This window comes from Dipodomys merriami, unplaced genomic scaffold, assembly GCF_024711535.1.
Source record: "Dipodomys merriami isolate MVZ:Mamm:240054 unplaced genomic scaffold, mDipMer1.0.p SCAF_26, whole genome shotgun sequence".
Classification (NCBI taxonomy): Eukaryota; Metazoa; Chordata; class Mammalia; order Rodentia; family Heteromyidae; genus Dipodomys; species Dipodomys merriami.
The window spans coordinates 6,537,058-6,556,562 of NW_027204048.1; the positions used below are offsets into that span (position 1 = coordinate 6,537,058).

The following is a 19,505-nucleotide window of genomic DNA, read 5'->3' on the forward strand; positions in this document are numbered from 1 at the left end:
GATGAAGGCTGTCATTCCCAGATTCCATGGCTGGCTTCATGGCTTGAGCCAGCCACAGGGCAAACTCCTGCTCCATGGAAGACCACCTTCCACCCTACCCCCACCTCATTCCCACTCCTCCCCTCTGGGAACTCTGGGAACCTGGGCTGAGTTCACAGGTCACCTCAATACCTCCTCTCCACATTCCTGGAGAAGGTGCACTGCCCAGCAAGGCCCATTCCAGCCATTCCAGCCATTCCAGCCTGCCCACAACCTACGGAGCCACGAAGTGCCTCATTCATCACCCACTGATTAAATGCACTCTCTCTCCCTCTCTCTCTCCCTTTCCTTCTCCCCCCACTCTTTCCCCCTCTCCCTCTCCATTTCCCACTTGATATAAACTCCAGAACAGCAGTGTTTTTGTGCCTTAACCCCATCTCCACATCCTACTAGACAAGAGCCCCCAACAGCAAGGCAGATGGGTCAGTCAGACACGCAGACACAGAGACAAAGGAAAACGGTACAGAGCGGATGGGCCAGAGGCACCAAAGGTAGGGGAGGACAGAATGTGACTCTGAGGTGCAGCAACTGTCACAGACTCAATACTGGCCCAGGGGACAATTCCGTCCCACAGAACCTCATCCACAGTTCCATCCCATGGAGCCCCACATGTGGAGACAGAAAACATAGATTTATAAGGTCATACAAGGCGGGTCCACACTGAACCTTGGGTAGTAACTGGCAGAACCAAGGAGTTAAGGTGAGGGCTTAAGCCAAGTCCTCTGTAATGTCTTCCCAGGCCAATGGACTGAAGACAGGGGACTGCCACAATTAGACCATAGTATCAAAATCATTTAATTAATCAAAAGCTCGATAAAAGAATCATTTAACAGGAGAATTTATTAATAGTTAAGAAGAAAACACAGACATAGGAAATAAGAATGAGAGCAGAAAACACCAGAACAGAAAATTAGATGGGGGGGGGCAGAAAATACTCACAAAACAGAGGAGAATATTTTTTGCCTAAAAGCACTAAAATAGACAGCCATCTGGTGTATCCAATTAATGAAAAACGAGGAAACACAAAAGTGACAATTAAGAGAAGCACTAGCAGTGAGAAGCGAGTGCTATTGTTTTAAACGGGGACTGGGACTTAGGCCTAACACTCAGCTTTCTCAAAGCTGGCGCTCTACCACTTGAACCACAGCCCCACTCCCAGCTTTCTGGTGGTTCAGTCGGAAGTAAGAGTCTCTCTCTTTTATCTGTCTGAGCTGGTCTTCTGAGTCCTAGGATCTCGGCTTCTGGAGTTCAGATAGATTACAGGTGTGAGCCACTGGTGCCCAGCAGGTTAAGTAATTTTGAGGAATGAGTGCCATTCTTGAAGACAATGGAAATTTCCAAAACAGACTTTAAAAAAAGAAAAAAGCAATTAAATTTTAGCATTGACAAAAGCATTATCTCAAAAAGGAAACCAAGGCTGCCAGCACATCAAAGTGGTCCACAAGGAAGTCGGCTTAGATTCCGACTGGCGATCTCCATGCTGCAGATCATAGGTGAGTATAGATCATAGCATGTGACATAAAGTTCACACGCGGGTTTTATCACGCCAGGATGACTAAGGGTGACACTCACACAGTGCCACTTGTAATTCATGAATATGCATGAAAAAATCAAAATGGCAAATCAAATTTAGAAATTGCATTATAAATTCAAATTACATTGAGAAAATGACCTGTCAGGACAACTAATATTAGTTCTAGGACTGTGGAAAAAATTATTTAATCTTAGGAAATGTATGAAGCACTGCATCATATCAACAAGCCAAAACAAAAAGAGCCACGTGATCCTCTCATTACAGATTCAAAGGGTATTTGATAAGAGCTATCATATCTGCTCATGATTTTAAAAAGATTACTGGAGAAGAGTCAGTGCCTAACACCGAATATCTAATAGATGTTGAGCAACAGGCAGGCCTCAGCCAACACAGAAGGAACTAAGGGATGCATTTCCAGGAGGAAGAAAGGAAATCACACAATTTATAGACACCGCAAACAGAGCACCCAAGAGAAACAACTGAGAAAATCCATGACTGGGCTGGAGGCATGGCTCTAGAGACAGAAGATCTGCCTAGGAAGAGGTTCTGAGTGAAAACTCCAAAAGTCACACACACACACACACACACACACACACACACACACACACACGGATCCATGCCTGCTCTCTCGTGACTCTGAAGTTCGCAAGGTCCTAAACACAAGGTCCTGAATCATGGGACCCCTTGTCCTACCTTTCTCCTCTTCTAACCTTTCAACTGAGACCAGACATCACGCCACAGAGATAGCCGTGAATTGACTTAAAGGGGATTTCAAAAAATGACTTCGAATTCCTTTCTGCTTGAACCATGAGTCAGGCATTCTTTTTTTTTCTTCTTTTTTTGGGTCCGGTCGTGGGGCCTGAACTCTGGGCCTGGGCGCTGTCCCTCAGCTCTTCAGCTCAAGGCTAGCGCTCTACCACTTGAGCCACAGCGCCACTTCCGGCTTTTTTCTTTTTGTTTATGAAGAAATTGAACCCAGGGCCTCATGCATGCAAGGCAAGCACTCTATCACTGAGCCACCTTCCCAACCCCAATGAGTCAGCCCCAATGAGTAATGCCTGAGCACCCAGCACAGTCTGGAAATCCAGGGCCGCCATCCACTGCAGCCTGGCTAGTGCCCCTCGGATACTGGGCTCCGTCCGCAGCCCAGGACCAGCACAGCAGCCTCAACATGACAGCTCCAGGTCGCTGGAGGTGGTGATTAATTCTGACTTTATACCACTTGGTGCCACATGAACTTTCTGCCTGTCTGTAAACAATGGGTGCCTGTACTAGAAACGACTCTGCTCACACTTTATTTGCCATCAGAGCAACTGTTTTGCAATGTGATTTTGTTAGAGATTTTTGTCTACCTGATTGAGTAATAATACAACAAAACATACTACTTAGAGGAATTTCAAAAAATACAAAGTAAAAAAAAAAAACATCACACTGACTTTTACTCCTGTCAGTAATAACAAGGACTGTCAGACCTATTGTAAGTTCTATTTCTTTCTCTCTATGAATATAAATGGTATGGACTAGATGAATATAAACGCATGTAAAGGGAAGCATAATAAATGAATACATAATAGATATAGTGCTGCCATGTAATTATACCATAAATTTAATCTTGACTTTCCTGCTGACTTTGAAGGAAAACATTATTTTAAATAATGGTACAATACCCCATTTTTTCTATACCTCTGACTGATTTTTACATGACAAATTCCTAGACACAGAACTGTTCTTAATTGCATGGTACAAATACATAGCAGTTGTGGCTTAACATCACCCAGTAGTTTTAGGGAAGTCACACAACTTACATCCATAGCAGCTCTATACAAGGGTGCCAGCTCCTCAACCTCAACAGCAGAGAATGGACAAGAAAATCTGTGAAAGGGCACAGGTCAAGACAACAAACTGACAATGTTGTGTCTAATTGGCTGGATGACTAGCTGGGCTGTAGCTGATTGGCCAGATGACTGGCTAAGCCATAACTGATGGGCTGATTACTAGCTAGGCTGTAGTTGATTGGCTAGATAGTTGGCTAGGTGTACCTAACTGGCTAGGCTGTAACTGATTGGCTGGATGACTGGCTAGGCTGTCATCAATGAGATTGTTTTCTAGGTCACATTTTCATTTCCTATAACTGTTAAGTCACATAATAGGTCAGAGTTGTCATATCCTGCATTGGTTCCGGAAGCTTCCAGATTCATGAATCAAGTTGCTCCTTTGATTTCTTCACTCAAATAAACTATTACATTTAATTGGTCAGAGGAATTTGTTTTTTGTAGCATAGTGAGTTATTATTTTCTTATAGGAGTAAAATACTATCTAGTTATTTTTTTCATTTAGCATCTATCTCTTAGATTTGTGCATTGTATAACTCTTTTGATTTGTGTATGGAAAGTATCCCTCTCAGAGTTCAAGTGTACCTTATCCCTCTTCTCTATTGTCATGCTCAGATTGTTCTCAACTTTAGTGAGCCTCTCTCTGTTCTCCGGGGGACTGAGGAGATCCTGTCCACTGGAATTTCTGAATCAGCAGATCTAGGGTAGGGCCTGGGAATCTGCATTTCTAACACTTTTAGAACCACTTTGAGAACTCAAGGCCTTGCATTTGCTAGGCAGGCTCTCCAATGTGAGCCAAAACCCCAGCTTTTCTTGCTTTTAGGATTTTTCAAAAAGCATGCCACATTGATGCCCAGACAGCCTGACAACCAAAATTCTCTTATTTTATGCTTCCTGCATGGCTTGGATGGCAGGCACGCACCTCAGTGTCCAGTTGCTGATTGAATGGGAGTCTTGTTCATGTTTTTGCCCAGGCTGGTCTCCAACTACAATCCTCCCACGTAGCTTGGATCACAGGTGTGAACTTGGCATTTCACTCTTGGTCAGATCACTCTGGGAATCAAGATGAGCTCCCTGGCTGTCAGTGGTCTCTAAGCCCCATTAGATTAGAATAGTGAGCACCAGTTTGGATCCAGAACTCTGGCAGACTGGCATATTGACAAAATATTGCAAGAGAAGAAGTCTGCTGACACCAGATGTGATGTGTGGAGCATCTGCTCCTAGAGAACAACTGACCCTTAAAATAAAAACTAGATGTAAAACATCAGCCAGGCGCCAGTGGCTCACACCTGTTATCCCAGTCTGCAGGAGCATCACAGCCCAAGGACACCACAGGCAAGGAAGCTTAAGTAGTGCAAAAAAGAGCTAGGAGCATGGCTCAAATGGTACAGTACTTCCTGAGTATGTGCAGGGCCCTGAATTCAAACCCCAGAACGACCAGGAAGTATTGAGTGGTCCCCAGGAACAGCAGTATCGTCTGTGACCCTCATCATCATCCTTTCCATGGTCATCTGCAGGTGTCTGACCATCTCCTGTGTACTGGCCCACTAGCGGAGGGGGAGTGGACAGCCCTCGGGGAGCAGAGCAGGTCTGTGGCTGGATGACCAGGGTGGAAGCAAGTCAATCTGGCAAAGAGGTCTGGATCTGGACACAGCTGTGGATGAGTGAATGAGGGACTGCACCCTACCCCTTTTAGAGGAGAGATTAGCAGATGTGCCCACTGCCTCTAATATCCCCGGGTCAGGCTGACCTCCCAGGATCCTCTCACTGTACAGCCACTGTCTGCAGTCTGCAGACTCGTTGCAGGACGTGAGGACAAGGAGGAGGCCGTGTGAACGGCGGCCTGGCAGGGTTGAACAGCACTTTCCTCTGCCACTGTGGCCTCCACGGGGCTGTGAGGCTCGTGGCGAGGTTCTGGGGTATGCGGCTCATGGTGTGGGGTACAGGGCAGGGATGTCTGAGGAGCATGCATCTCAGCAGGTCTGCCACTCAGGGACAACGCTGTGTCCATAGGACATGAGGAAGTGACTTCTGCAGCCAGGTGGGCGAGGTGACCACGGTCCCTGCTGGCCTCTCGTGGGTCATTCGCCGAGAGGGAGGCAAGCCGCCATCTTAGGAGGACACAGAATCAGCCATGTGGAGACGTCCCAGAGCTGGGACCCGAGGACCCCTGTCCTGCCAGGGGAGCAGGGCTGCCTGCAGCCCACCCTCCAGGCCTGCCCTCAGACAACCACGAGCCTGCAGCCGCCCTCACAGAGGCAGCGCCTCCCTGCCAAAGCTGTTTGCAATTCCTGCCCTGGGCCCCGTGGGGACTATGGGCTCTGCAGCCCTGGTTTTCCATGATGTGAAGCTCGGGTGCACATCACAATCACACCGTCCAGGTGCATGGGCCTGCCTGTCTCCATGGCAACCTGGCCTCGTCCCTGGAGAGAGATCCCGCAGGTGTCTCTCGCCAGAAAGCAGAACCTGCTGATGACCGTCAGACCCAAGCCAGCCATCCCAAGGCAGGGCAGCTTCCTCCCCGACTCCCTCAGCTCCAGAAACCGACACGTGTGTGTGCACGTGTGGGCCTGTCTGTCCCTCCGCTCTTCCTTGTTCATCCAGCCCCCTCTGTGACTTCCTCCCACCTTTGACTCCAACCTCCTCCAGCCAGGGTCCCCACCCGACCGGCCATCCAGCTCTGGCAGTCAGCCTTCACCAGGCCCAGTTTAGAATTCAGGTCTGCAAAGTCCTGTCTGCCTCCCTGTGATCTCATGTCTGACCACAACCACAAGTTAGGAAGGCAGGAGCTGGTGTCCTCCTCTGTGCTTTCCTTGGTGCATGGAGCTGTGGGTCCCCCTCCCCAGACACCCCAGGTCTTTGCACCCTGGCTTGGGTCTGTGGTTATTGTTGTATTGTAAGTTCTTACTCAATATTTACTGATGACCTACATGCACAAGATAAGAGATTCAAGTCCATCGCAGCCCTTAGCTAGGGCGGAGAAGCGCCTTTGTGGAAGACCAGAAACACACCAAGCAGTTAAGGAGACCATGCCAAGTCCAGGGTCCCAGATGCCCAGGCGGTAATGCATCTAACTTCACATCAGCAATAGGCTTCATAAACCACCCGCTCTGTTCCACAGCTGGGAAACACGAGTCACGTCTTAGCATGAGGAATGGTCATCATTCTAATCATTACAACGCAGTTGTCAGGAATCTCCAGAAAGGCTACAGGACAGAAAGGGAGTGCTGCTGATAAAACCTAATGCCACCCAAGGACAGAGTCCCGGCAGAGCCAAGCGCTTGGCCGCCATGCACCTCCACCAGGGCCTCCGGGCCCCAGGCCGAGCTAGGTCCACCTCCATGGCACGCTGGGCCCCAGGCATGGGGACTCAGATGTGGGAATCACGTGGCCCAGACGCAAGCCAGAAGGGGAGAATGTGGGGAGGCAAGCCACTCTCCGGACCTTACACAGGCCTGCAGCTGTCCTTGGCTCAAAGGAGGCAGCCCGGGCCTGGGCTTGGACATGCAGCTCAACGGATGAGGGTAAGTCTGGCTCAAGAGCACCCAGCGCGAACCTTGTACAGGGATACCAATGTCCCCAGCTTGCTCAGCCATCCCCAGCTGTCCCGACACACGTGACCAAGAAGTAGCCTCATGGAGGAAGCGCGCGCTCGCTCACCTGCCAGAAGATGCTGTCTATCGTGTTGCCCAGGAAACCATCGCGACCTTCCGAGGACACCAGCTTGGGCCCGAGGATCGTCATGAACTCATCGAAGTCCACCTGGCCGTCGCCTGCAGGGAGAGGAAGGGAGCATGAGGGGCGGCGCAGGCGCTGAGCCCTGAACCCGCTGCACCCCCTGCAGCGCAGCCCTGCGCTCTCCTCCTGGTCCCGGAAGGAGAGAAAGCCTAGCATCACTGAAAATTGCCAGCATGAATGTCCTTCGGCTAGACTGGAGTCTGTGCTCAGGGCTTCTTGCTTGCTAGGCTGGCGCCGCCCCAGCTGAGCCAGGCCTCCAGGCCACCTCGGTTTATGTAGCTTCTCAGACAGGGCTGACTAGCCATGTGGTGGTGGGTGGAGTGGGGGGTGGGTGGAGTGGGGGGGTGGGGTGAGGGGTGGCGGGGGTGGGTGGAGTGGGGGGTGGGTAGAGTGGGGGTGGGTGGAGTGGGGGTGGGTGGAGTGAAGGGTTGCAGGGGGTGGGGTGAGGGGTGGCGGGGGTGGGGGGAATGAGGGGTGGCGGGGGTGGGTGGTGGGGGTAGGTGGAGTGGGGGGTGGGGGGAATGAGGGGTGGTGGGGGGTGGGTGGGGTGAGGGGTGGCAGGGGTGGGTGGGGTGAGGGGTGGCATTCACGTCTGATTTAGAGTACCACAAAAAAAATAACTTAAAATTTTTTTAATGAACTGGCATATAGCATCTGCTATACATTTTCAGTATTTTTCGGCTGGCACGCCATTCCTAACGCAACGTGAATACTATTTAGATCGTGTGTTTGGTTGCTCAGTGGAGCAGCAACCTTGTCTTGGTGTTGTGGAGCTGGGAGCAAGCACAGGCGCTCTACCACCCAAGCCACACCTCCAGCCCTCGCGTCTTCGTCTGAACTTGAGTCTCAGGATGCAGAGCCCTGAGGGCCGAGGGCTGAGGGCTGATGTATCCACAGCTTCAGTTGCTGTTCCACAGGTAAGGAAATGGAAGCACAGAGCCGGGGCGTGGGATGCAGAAACTCACGGAGACGCTGGTCACTGAATTTCTGTCTGGAATGATCTCCCCTGGCCCTGGTATTCCTGCACAGAGAGCGCGCTAGCTGCCTGCCAGCTGCCTGGTATTGACACCAATTAAATCTAAATTGCTCTTGCCGGTGTAGCTGTTGGGTCTCAGGTCAGCCACTAGAGATCTTACGTAATCATTTAAACAGTAATAATAGAAACCGGGTTTGGTGGTGCCAGCCACACAAGAGGCAGAGAGAAGAAGATCACGGCCTGAGGCCAGCCTGGGGAAAGTTAGGACAACCTGCTTGAAGCAAGAACAAAGCAGAAAGCAGAGGGCTGGAGGTGTGGCTCAGGTGCTAGAGTGCTGCCCAGGGCTGCCCCCTCCTCCCCGGCCAAAAAATATAACGAGTAATAGGAAGCAATAAGAAGCGCTTATGTAAGGCTGGCGGGGCGCCAGGCGCCGAGCTCGGGGCCTCCAGGGCAGCATACTGCTATCCCACCCCAACGCCACCATTTCCTCCTCCCACGCCACCTTCCCACCTTTGCCGAAAACAAGAATTTAAGGTCCCACAGAGAGCGCCCGGCACAGCTGGTGCTCAGCTCAGAGCCCCAAGGGAACCCCCATAGTGTGAGACCCCAGACCCCGCCATGTACTCCAGGCCCCCAGCACACACCCCAGGCCTCTGCCACACACCCCAGGCCCCCCAGCACACACTCCAGGTCCCTAGCACATAGCCCTGGCGCAGGTTCCTCTTCCTTCCCAAACTCTGTCAGCTGTCCTGCGTTTTCCTATCTGAGCTAGAGGGGGGCATCAAGTGGGAGGTCAGCTGGGGGAGAGGGACACTGCAGAGCGTGGGAGCTTTGGGGAGCTGGCCACAAGCTCCCCACAACACCAGCTAACCCCCTCAGCATCGTCTCTCATTCTCACAGATGGTTTTTTTCTTCCTCAGAGACCTCGCACATAGCTCCTGCCACCAGAGAAGGAATGGGTCTGGGTATAATGAATTTCCGAGTCCCCTAAGGACAAAGGCAGAAGCTTCCAGACCGCTGCCCGGCCTGGAGTACGGAATGACTTTTAATTGCACAAATTTCATTTCGCGAAATTGTTTTCTGAATCCTGAGCAGGAAAATCACTGCAGAAAGAGTGGGATCCACTCCAAGCAGCCCAGACCCCTGGCCCTCCCCAGGCGGCCAAACACTGCCATCCACTTAGCAAGCAGCATGAGGCCTGAGGCCTGCCTGCCCAGGATCGCATCTTCCCCCCCATACCTCCCCCCTCCCCACCACGGGAGTGGAGAGAGTGAACTTGAACCAGGGCAGGAAGCTGCAGGAGGGCCTAGATCAGATCGTACAACACTCATCAAGACCAACCTGATGAAACTGTCCCAAAGAGGTGACATAATCATTAAGAAATCACTGCAGAATGAAAGGAATGAACCAAAAATGAGCACTTAGGGGAGCAGGGGCACATTTTAAGGGAAAGAAAAGAGTCTGTATGATACTCTCTCTCTCTCTCATGATCAGCTGACTAAATCCTAGGTGCACAGTGACCCAGGGGAGGGGCGTGCACAGAGAGGCAGCCGGGAGGCCCAGGTGACAGGTGAGCCAGGCCTCCGGAAGCTGCTCCCCCGCATCAGGGGAGGCCTGGGCCTGGCTGGGGCTGAGCCCCGCAGAGGCTGAGCTGCAGAGAGGTCGCCCTGCAGCCATCTGCAAAGAGCCTTTAAAGGTGGGCAGGGGTCTAACACCTGGAAAAGGAGACAGGTAAGCGACACTCCCTTCGACCAGATGTGAGTACGTGGTTACACCCCAGCTCCAGGGAAGCCCATGAAGACAAAAGGCCTGTGACAGCTGGATGCCGGGACACCAGGACATCAGGACATCATGCCCAGCTGTGTGGGCTCTGGGCAAGGAAGTCAGGCACCTGCCCCCTCCCCAGGCCCCCCTCCCATGTCGTGGTCTCTGCACCTCGCCCTGTGGGTACAGCCTAGCTGACATAGAGCAGACATCCTAGCAGCTGCCAGTCCGTGCCGGTCAGGGTAGGGCGTCCAGCCCCTTCTGCAAGTCCTCTAAACAGGGGAGACTGAGGCACCCGGGTTACATACGCTGAGCGGTGCCTCATTTCACACAGTGCCCCCTGACCAGGGCTCCAAGCTCCCTCTCCACACATGGAGTACAGGGAAGCGGCCAGGGGGCCTGTCCTCCATCCTTGGTCCTCCATCCTTGGTCCTCCCATCCAGCATCCTCTGAGCACTCATTACATAGCAGAAACTGCTACCAGATGCTCGCTCAGCAACTGGAACCATCTAAGAACTCCCATGGGAAGAGAAGGCAGCCACGATCTCCATGCTTGCTGGCACTGGGGATCACAGTTCAAAGCCAGCCCCGGCAGGAAAAGTCTGTGAGACTCTTATCTCCAATAAACCACTCAGAAAACCGGAAGTGGCTCTGTGGCTCAAGAGGTAGAGCGCTCGCCTTGAGCTAAAGAGCTGAAGGACAGCTCTCAGGCCCAGAGTTCAAGCCCCAGGACCAACAAAAAAAAAAAGAAAAAAGAAAAGAAAAGAAACCTTGCCTGGTTGTGGAGGAAATGTTGCAACCCCAAAAGCTCCCCCTAGAGCCAGAAAGGGCTTAAGAGCCCCCGTTTGGTGCTGGTGAGCTCTGAAGCCCACTGAGGCTCTGATGAACGTGGGGATGCGGGTGGCTCCAGGGACTCCCAGGGGGCAGGGCCGGGGCACCTGCAGGAGCTGACAAAGGCAGCGTCTGCTTGAGTTCACGGCAGTAAACTGCATTTCGCATGGCTGTCCACGAATGTTTATCCAAAGCCACTGTGTGACAGCCATTGTGCTGAGCTCGGGTGTCTGGAGGGAAACTGAGCCAGGAGGACAGACATGCAAGGCCTTGAGCCTGTGTCTGTTACCGAGGGGGCGCTGCAGCAGGGTGCAGTGGGGTGGAGCAGTGTGGACTCCATTTCCAAGGGGAGCCCGGCACCAAGGTGTTTGCAGCACCCACAAACGCAGGAGCTCCGCCCGTCTCTTCACACATCTTTCCAGTGCACACACTTAAGTGTGTTGTGAGGACCATGTGAGGCCATGATGCAGTCTCCATATAATATAGTGAGCAAACCACACAGAGGGCAGGGAGAAAGGGCCGGAAGGAAAGGTGGGGGGCAGGAAGGAAGGGCAGGAGGGCAGGAAGGAAGAACAGGGGGGCAGGAAGGAAGGGCAGGAGGGCAGGAAGGAAGGGCAGGAGGGCAGGAAGGAAGGATAAGAAGGAAGGGCAGGAAGGAAGGGGAGGGGCAGGAAGGAAGGGGAGGGGCAGGAAGGAAGGGGAGGGGCAGGAAGGAAGGGGAGGGGCAGGAAGAGACTGCTGAGGCCTGGGCTTGCTTCCATCTGACCACTGGGAACATTTCTCATATACATGTCTACTTATTCACCTCCTCTGATGTCACTTCACGATCACAGCCAGGCTCTAGTGGCTCACATCTGTAATCCCAGTGACTCACGAGGCTGAGATCTGAGGCAGCCCTGGCAGACAAATCTGAGAGCCTCATCTCTAATTAACTAGCAAAAAGCTAGAAGTGGAGCTGTGGCTCAAGAGGTAGAGCACCAGCCTTGAGTAAAAAAGCTTAAGTTCAAGTCCTAGCACCAGCCCCAAAAAAGGGGAGGGGGAGAGGATTTCTCTGGAAAAAAAACAAACAAACAACTATATAATCTATAAATGAATGACAAATCTAATCCTGAAAGATCCAATTAAAATGCAATCAGGAAAAGCTATACATCACCAAATGTAAAAATTAAGATTAATTATGATTTTATGTAACTGAAAGCTAAACATTTTTAATTTTTTGTGAAAGTAGTGGTCTTTAAAAAAAAAAAAGGTAGGGCTGGGAAGGTGGCTCAGTGGTAGAGCACTTGCCTTGCATGCATTAGGTCCTGGGTTCGATTCCCCAGCACCACATAAGCAAAAAGAAAAAAAGCCGGAAGTGGCACTGTGGCTCAAGTGGTAGAGTGCTAGCCTTGAGCTGAAGAGCTGAGGGACAGCACCCAGGCCCAGGGTTCAGGCTCCACGACCAGACTCCCCCGCCCCCCCAAAAAAGATAATTCATCATTTTAAGTAAAGCTAGAAAGCAAAGGAATCAGACTTAGTAGACTAAAATGCAATTTTCTGAAACAACCAACAAAGTTCTCGAATGAGGGGGTAGAAATCATGTGACTTTTCCCTGTTGCTGAGTGGCGGAATTAGTGTGGTTCCTGGATGAGTACAGCGTGGAGACAAGGTGACAGATCCCAAAATACACAACAAGAAAACCGCTGACACACCTCCCCAGCACAGAGGACGAGCCAGACTTTAAATGTGCAACAAGAGTAGCTTCCGGCAGCCAGGTACGTAGACCACTCCAGGACTCAAACTCACCTTAATACTACAACAGCCAATTAGCACAATGAATCAAACCAACACAGGCTGCATCTCAGGCCATCTCTCACGCGAGGAAGAGAACCTCTCTCCCCGGACTGACCTCAGGGTACACGGATAAGCTTGTTCTCCAGCTCCTCCAGGCAGGAGCCTGGCCCAGGGAGAACTTCCATGGGACAAAGGGTACCCATGGGTGCGTCTTGCCTGCTCTACACTTGTCTCAACGCACAGCTTCACCTATGAACGTGACTGCGGAGTGGGAGGAAACAGGCCCGCTGCCACTTGGAGCACAGCCACGGCCTGGCTGGAGCACAGAAACACTTCCACCATCCTTCTCCAGAACACAGTGGTGTGGCCCGGGGAGGAGGGAGCCAAACTGGGAAAAACTCAATTGTTTCCTTGGGTAATTGCAACAGCAACTTAGGAAACTAAACGGAAGACCGGGGAGAGGTGGGGAGCTCCTGCCATTCCTACTCCCCCTCACTCTGGGCCCTCCTCTGAACACAGTGGGACGGGCAGATCCTAGTCCAGGAAGAAGGCAGCTGGTCTCGCTGTGCCCACCTGGCGGGGCCTTGCCCTGCCTGGCCACTCCAGAATCTCAGATTGTCATCACAAAGCCAGCAGTGACGAGTAGAGATTAAACTAATCAGAGGAGGGAAAGTGATCTGTGTGAAAAAATAAGACAACTCTAATTTTATCACTAAGGAGGGACACAACAAAGACTGAAGCTGGCAATTGTATCTAGGACCCCTGTGAAGATGGACACATTAGTCCAGGTCTGAGGTGCCGCCCGAGGACAGCAGTCCTGGTGAAGGTGTGTTTGCAGAGATCTCAGCTCTTCCCACATTAATTCATTTGGGCACAATTCTAATAAACACTCCGTGGAATATTTTGGAGGTTTCTTAAGATTATTTGGAAGCATAAACAAGGAAACAACTCTAAAAACAATTAGGGATTTTGTTATATGTAGGGCTATAACAACATGCTTAAATAGGATTCAGGTTGACCCATTGTAACAGTGAGATGTACAAGACACTATGTTGAAAATGAACTTTACAATTTTGGGGTGCAGGGGGGAGGCATTGGGGAGGTTGAGAGGGAAAGGATGGTAGGGGAAAAAGACAGGAGGAGGTAACAATGCTTGATAGGAAATGTACTCATTTCCCTACTCATGTAACTGTAACCCCTCTGTACAGTATTTTTACAATAAAAATATATATGGAAGAAAAAAAAAACAATTAGGGGCAGGGCGCTGATGGCTCACCACTGTGATCCTAGCTAGCTACTCAGGAGGCTGAAATCTGAGGATCAGGGTTCAAAGTTGGCCCAGGTAGGAAAGTCTGTGAGACTCTTATCTTCAGTGAACCACCAGAAAACTAGAAGTGGAGTTGTGGCTCAAAGTGAGCGCTGGACCTGAGTTGAAAAGCTCAGGGATAGTACCCAGGCTGTGAGCTCAAGCCCTATGACCAATCAAAACACACACACACACACACACACACACACACACACACACACACACACACACACACACACACACACACACACACACACACACACACACACACACACACACACACCAAAAATTAGGGGGAAAAAAACCTTTAAAAATAATTAAACACAGTGATGCTATATTTAACATTAAACTGTATTAGAAAGCACCAAAGATGTAGAGCCCTTGGGGTGGATAGATGGGAGATGCCAAAAGTTCAGCTGATATAACAAATGCAGATAATTAAAAGAAATGGCAGCGTGGGCTAGAGCAGGCTTCTTTGCCAAACAGTAATGGGAAAGATAAGAATTAGGGAGGAAAAAGATCAATATTGCTTCTCACTTTTTATTTTACTCTCGGGTGGTAGAGATACAAAGTTAGCAGAATATATAGGTTACCGGAAGACTCTTCTAAGCTTAAAAATCAATGAAAAAGCCCAGAGAAAGTAAAAATGCATAGACTTTATGATGCACTCTGCAGGTTAAAAGTATGACTTAGGCCAGGTGTGGAAGCTCAGCCTGTAATCCCAGCCACTTAGGAGGCACAGATGGCATCACATTGTTCAAGGCCAGCCCATACTTCAACGCTCATGAGAGCCTCCATGTCAGTCACAGTGGTAGACATGGCGGTGCACACCTACCATCCTGGCTACAAAGGGAGGCAAACGGAAGGACAACACCCCAGGCCAGCCAGGTATGAAACAATTTCCTACTGCAAAATTCACCAACACAAAAAGAGCCGTCACAGTGGCTCAAGGAGAGCGCCCGCCTAGCCAGCACAAAGCCCCAAGTCCAAACCCCAGGGCCACCGAGAAATGCTAAAGACTACATTAAACCCTTAGCCCTCATGAGGAACGCTGTGCCATGAATCTGGCCTTTGAATAATGTTCCTCAACTACAGAGGACCCCACTAAAAGATGGATCCCAGGCTGGAAAATTAATTCACAAAGGAAAATACAACTGTGATGCGTGGAAAAGGTCCAGGTTGGGCAGTACAAAATGCATAACGGCCTGCGGCCATGGAGGGCCAGGGCAGTCCCACCAGCCGGGCATGGATTTCATCTGCAGGCTTGGAGATGGGCCATGGTTTTAACTGAGCCTCTCACAACCTGACAGGCTCAGGCCATGCAGCCGCCATGGCGGCAGCTTGGTTTACACCAAAACCTCCTCTGTCTTGTTCTTTCCCTTCCACACCCCTCCCACTGCCTGCCAGCCCTGAGGATGAGATCGGAAGCAGGGGAGCTGTCCTGGCACCCCGAGTTCTACTGTAAAAATCAGCTTGCCACCCAGACAGAATATATATATATATATATATATATATATATATATATATATATATATATATATATATATGTCATGGGGCTTGAACTCTGGGCCTGGGCACAGTCCCTCAGCTCTTCAGCTCAAGACTAGTGCTTTACCACTTGAGCTACCGTACCACTTAAGGTTTTCTGAGTGGTTTATTGGAGATCAGAGTCTCACGGACTTTCCTGCCCAGGCTGGCTTTGAACCGCAATCCTCAGATCTCAGCCTTCTGAGTAGCTAGGATTACAGGTGTGAGCCACTAGCACCTGGCAAGATTAGTATCTTGTTTTCACTCGGCATTCAACCAAGCACTTCCCTCCGGCTCCTACAACGGCACCGTGGTACAGGCCAGTGAGCGATGGGTCAGGGAGTCCTCTCCCCAGGTCCTTGGAGCTCAGATACCTGCAGGTCGTGTGTGTGGGATTAAACAAGAAGTGATTTCTCTCTGCGAGCCTTCAACATCCAAAGAAACAATTTTCTAAGGAGAGAATCTAGTGGAATCCCGGTGAGCTCTGGATGGACTGTGGACCACAGCTGGACATGTCGCTCAGGAGACCGATGCCAACTATACCGAGGCCAGCCCTGAGATACAGGTGACAATGATGCTGCCCAGATGCTGTCCACAGCCTCTGACCTTCTGTGTCTGATCCTGTCCCCAGCCACTGAAGGAGCCAGGGGACGGAATGGAGCCAATGTGGTGTGGGCTACAGCAAGCTGGGATCATTTGGGGGTGCTCTGGGGGTCTTTGCAAGGCCATGTGCCCACGCTGGGCAGAGGACCCAGACTGCCTGACTTCAGAAGATAGGAACTTCTGAAGGGAACTACTCAAGAAAGTAACTTCACAAAATCTGCCATGAAAAGTGTGACTTTGATCAGTGTCCAGTGGCTCATGCTTGTAAGTCCAGCCACTCAGGAGGCTGAGATCTGATTAGCACGCCTCCAAAGCAGACTGGGCAGAAAAGTCTGTGAAACTCTGATTTCCAATAAACCACTGAAAAACCAGAAGTGGATCTATGACTTGTGTGGCAGAGCATCAGTCTGGCGTGAAGAAATTAGGAGACAGTGCCAAATCCCTGAGTTCAAGCCCAGGACCGGCACATACTCACGCGTGCCTTTGCTCTCTGTGGACTCTGGGCCATGGCACAGGGAGACATTTTGACATTCTGTATTGAAGCCACAAGTTGAGAATAAACCACTCCCAAACCAGCTGGCTCTTGGGCCAGCAGTGGCTCTCGGGCAGGCTGACAGCGGGGAGACTGAGTCAAGCCCACTCTTGAACCCTTTCATTGAAGGCTCAGGCTTTCGAGTTGGACATAAACCTGGATGCTAATACTTCTTGGCTTGTGAATATCCAATTTCGCCTATATTTTTAAACTCAAACTTTAGAAATGTATTAAGCAGTCCAAAGACATTTCCGGATACCCAAGACACCCCAAAATTTATTTTTCTCCAACAACCTCTTTGAACAAGCAGGATTCCTCATGAATGGACATGAAGGGGCCTCTGTGTCCATGTCTCTGGTTCCGGGCCGGGAACTCTTTGCCTGGGTTCTCTTGGGCATGAGCTGCCCCTCAGCTGCCCTGCCTGGGGTAGGAAACACCCGCTCTGTGCGGGGACAGAAGCAGGGGTGGATGCTGAGTCCACGCACCCCAAGGAAGGCCCCAGAGCCGAATCACACCCCGACATCCTTGTGATTAGGGAGCCCACACCCCAATTCTAACTGCGGCCCAAGCTCCCTGGAAGGAAAAGGCCGTATATGGGTTCCTGCCTGGAAACAGTTCTCCAGGAACAGCTTCGATTCCAGAGCTACACACATGCTGAGGTTTAGTGCGGTGCTGCTCAGGTTTCCCTACAGCCTCTTAGCGGGCATCTGGGGTGGCTGTCTCTTCCCTCTCTGGGGCGTCTGGGCTTGCTGTCTCTCCCTCTCCCTGCGTGGCTTCCTGACTCCAGATGCCAGCCCTCAGTGCAGGGCCGGGCCGCTGAGCCGCTTCTGCTTACGTGCTGCTCTCTCGGATATTTCGTTGGGTTCATGTGAAGCTGATTCATGTGGAGCCCCAAGAAACTGGAAAGTATCAGGGAGAGACCGGAGGGTGAGGCATCTGCTACAGATCCACCACAGCACTGTTTACAGACCTCCAGGTTCGCTGCAGTTTGCTCACACGGGATCCTGAGCTTCACATGGGCCATGCGTGCAGGACAGACAGCTGTGGCATGCCCAGACCAGACACAGGGTCCTGCCTTCCCCACTTCCCAGAGGTCATACAAGCAAACACACAGATGTGATAGCTCAGAAAGCCCATCCAGAACAAACAGAGAGAAATACACACTCGGCCCAAGCCACATGAGAACAGAGGCAAAGAAAATGTCCACACAGAGAAGGTTCTTTGCCAACACAGAACCAACAAGAATGCCACCAGACATCACACCCTGAAAGATGGAGGGCCGATGGAAGTGGAGCCTCAGGGTTATGGGGCCACAGGGTCACAACGCCAAGACACTGCCAGCCCCAGACTGGCAGCCCTCCAGAGCAATGCCAAATAAATACACCTGTCCATGCAGAAATGCAAAGAAACTCACTGTTGGCACAGCGCTCGAAAAGCATGTTTAAAGCCGGGAGTGGTGGCGCACTGCTGTAATCCCAGTACTCCAAGGCAGAGGAAGAAGGTTCCGGAGCTCAAAGCCAGCCTGAGCCACACAGTGAGACCTCGGTTTGTAAGGAATAGAGGGAGGAAGGCCACAGTACTCGATGTACCCAACTGAAAATGGAGGCAGGTAAGCGAAGGGAGGGTAGGGCCAGGAGAGGTGGGAGACAAGGGAAGGGGTGACTGATGAGAGCACAGTCCTCATTGAATCCAGCCCCTGTGTACAACTGAAGATTTGCTTTAATAACCAGAAAACAAATTATAAAGGGTGTCCATCAGAGAGAGGGAGAGCGCGAGAGAGAGAGAGAGAGGAGAGAGGACACTAGAAGCAATTAGAAGCATCAGGGATGGTGAATGCATTTGGGCCAAATGAGCTGTTCTTCCCCATTGTTTTTCTTTCAAGTTTATTGGATGGTGGGAAATAAACGTTGTACCACTGACTGTCGGGGTTTTCAGCAAGGCTGGATAGCATACAGCTAGCGGACTGAGTCCCAAGGTCATCAGAGACAAAGGATGGCCCAGTGAAGACATCATAATTAACAACACGCCAAGAAATACATCTTGAAACCCAGATGGCGTCACCGGAACACTCAACCATTTTTTTTCTGCATTGATAAATGATGTCAATTCTACACCATCCCTCCTAGAATATAGGAAGAGGAAGAAAGATTTCTCTCTTTGGCTAGTAAAGCTAACGCCACTCTGATACCAACCCAAAGACTTTGAAGACAAAGCAATGCATTAGAGCCCAAGATTTCTCAGGCACCTAGACACAAAGGCAAAAAGCATGTTGCTTTGTTACTTTTCCTATTTTACGTTTTTTTATGTTATAGTTTAAGTAGTTGTGACACTTTAAGGGGTTTCAGTTCAGCGTGTCCATTTCTGCGCACAATCATTTTGGTCATGCTACCTCTTCCACCAAATTTTCTTTTAAACCCAATTCAAGGTCCTATAGGTTGAATGTGTCTCCATGCACACATGAACCACATGTGTAAATATTTATGGAGCCATATTTATAGGACCACACACTCCAAAAATACCAGCCGTACTGTGTGTTGTTTAACATCTCCAGTGAAGCATGGTGTGGTAGTGCAGGTAAGTGAGAGGCAGAGATAGGAGGATCACTACCCAAGGCCAGCCTAGGCAAAAATGTGAGCCCTTCTCTGAGAAGACAGCTAGTGCACAGCATAAACAGTGTAGTGCTACCTAGCCAGGGTGAGGCCCTGAGTTCAAATCTAACCCCTCTCCTTGAAAATAACAATGAAAACAAAACAAAACAAAAAACCCAAACCTTAAAGTTTCAAAGGAAATGCGATCTTGGGCCTCCTTTCTCCGCGGCACTGAGGAGTGGGGCTCTGCACCCCAGAGCTGTGGGGACTTTCCCCATGGCACCTGAGGCAGTGCAAGCAAGGGTCAGGTCTCCCCTGCAAGCCTCCTGGCCTAGAAGGGACAGAGGAATTCGTACGCAGCCAGGAAGGGCTGGGGATGGCCAGCCTCCTGCAGCCCGCGCGGTGTGAGCTTGTTGGGGTCCTGGGAATGAGGGGAGGCCTGAGTGGCCCCCAGATCAGTGC

General features: G+C 50.8%; 1 protein-coding gene across 2 annotated transcripts in view; it reads right to left on the reverse strand.

Moving 5' to 3' along the window:
• Caln1 (calneuron 1) overlaps positions 1-19,505 on the reverse strand; it is a 129,023-nt gene that overhangs the window by 40,832 nt on the left and 68,686 nt on the right. For both annotated transcript variants that reach the window (XM_070035601.1, XM_070035602.1), the window contains exon 4: positions 7,066-7,178. In XM_070035601.1, coding sequence (XP_069891702.1) covers positions 7,066-7,178 — 113 coding nt within the window. The remainder of the gene's footprint in view (positions 1-7,065; positions 7,179-19,505) is intronic.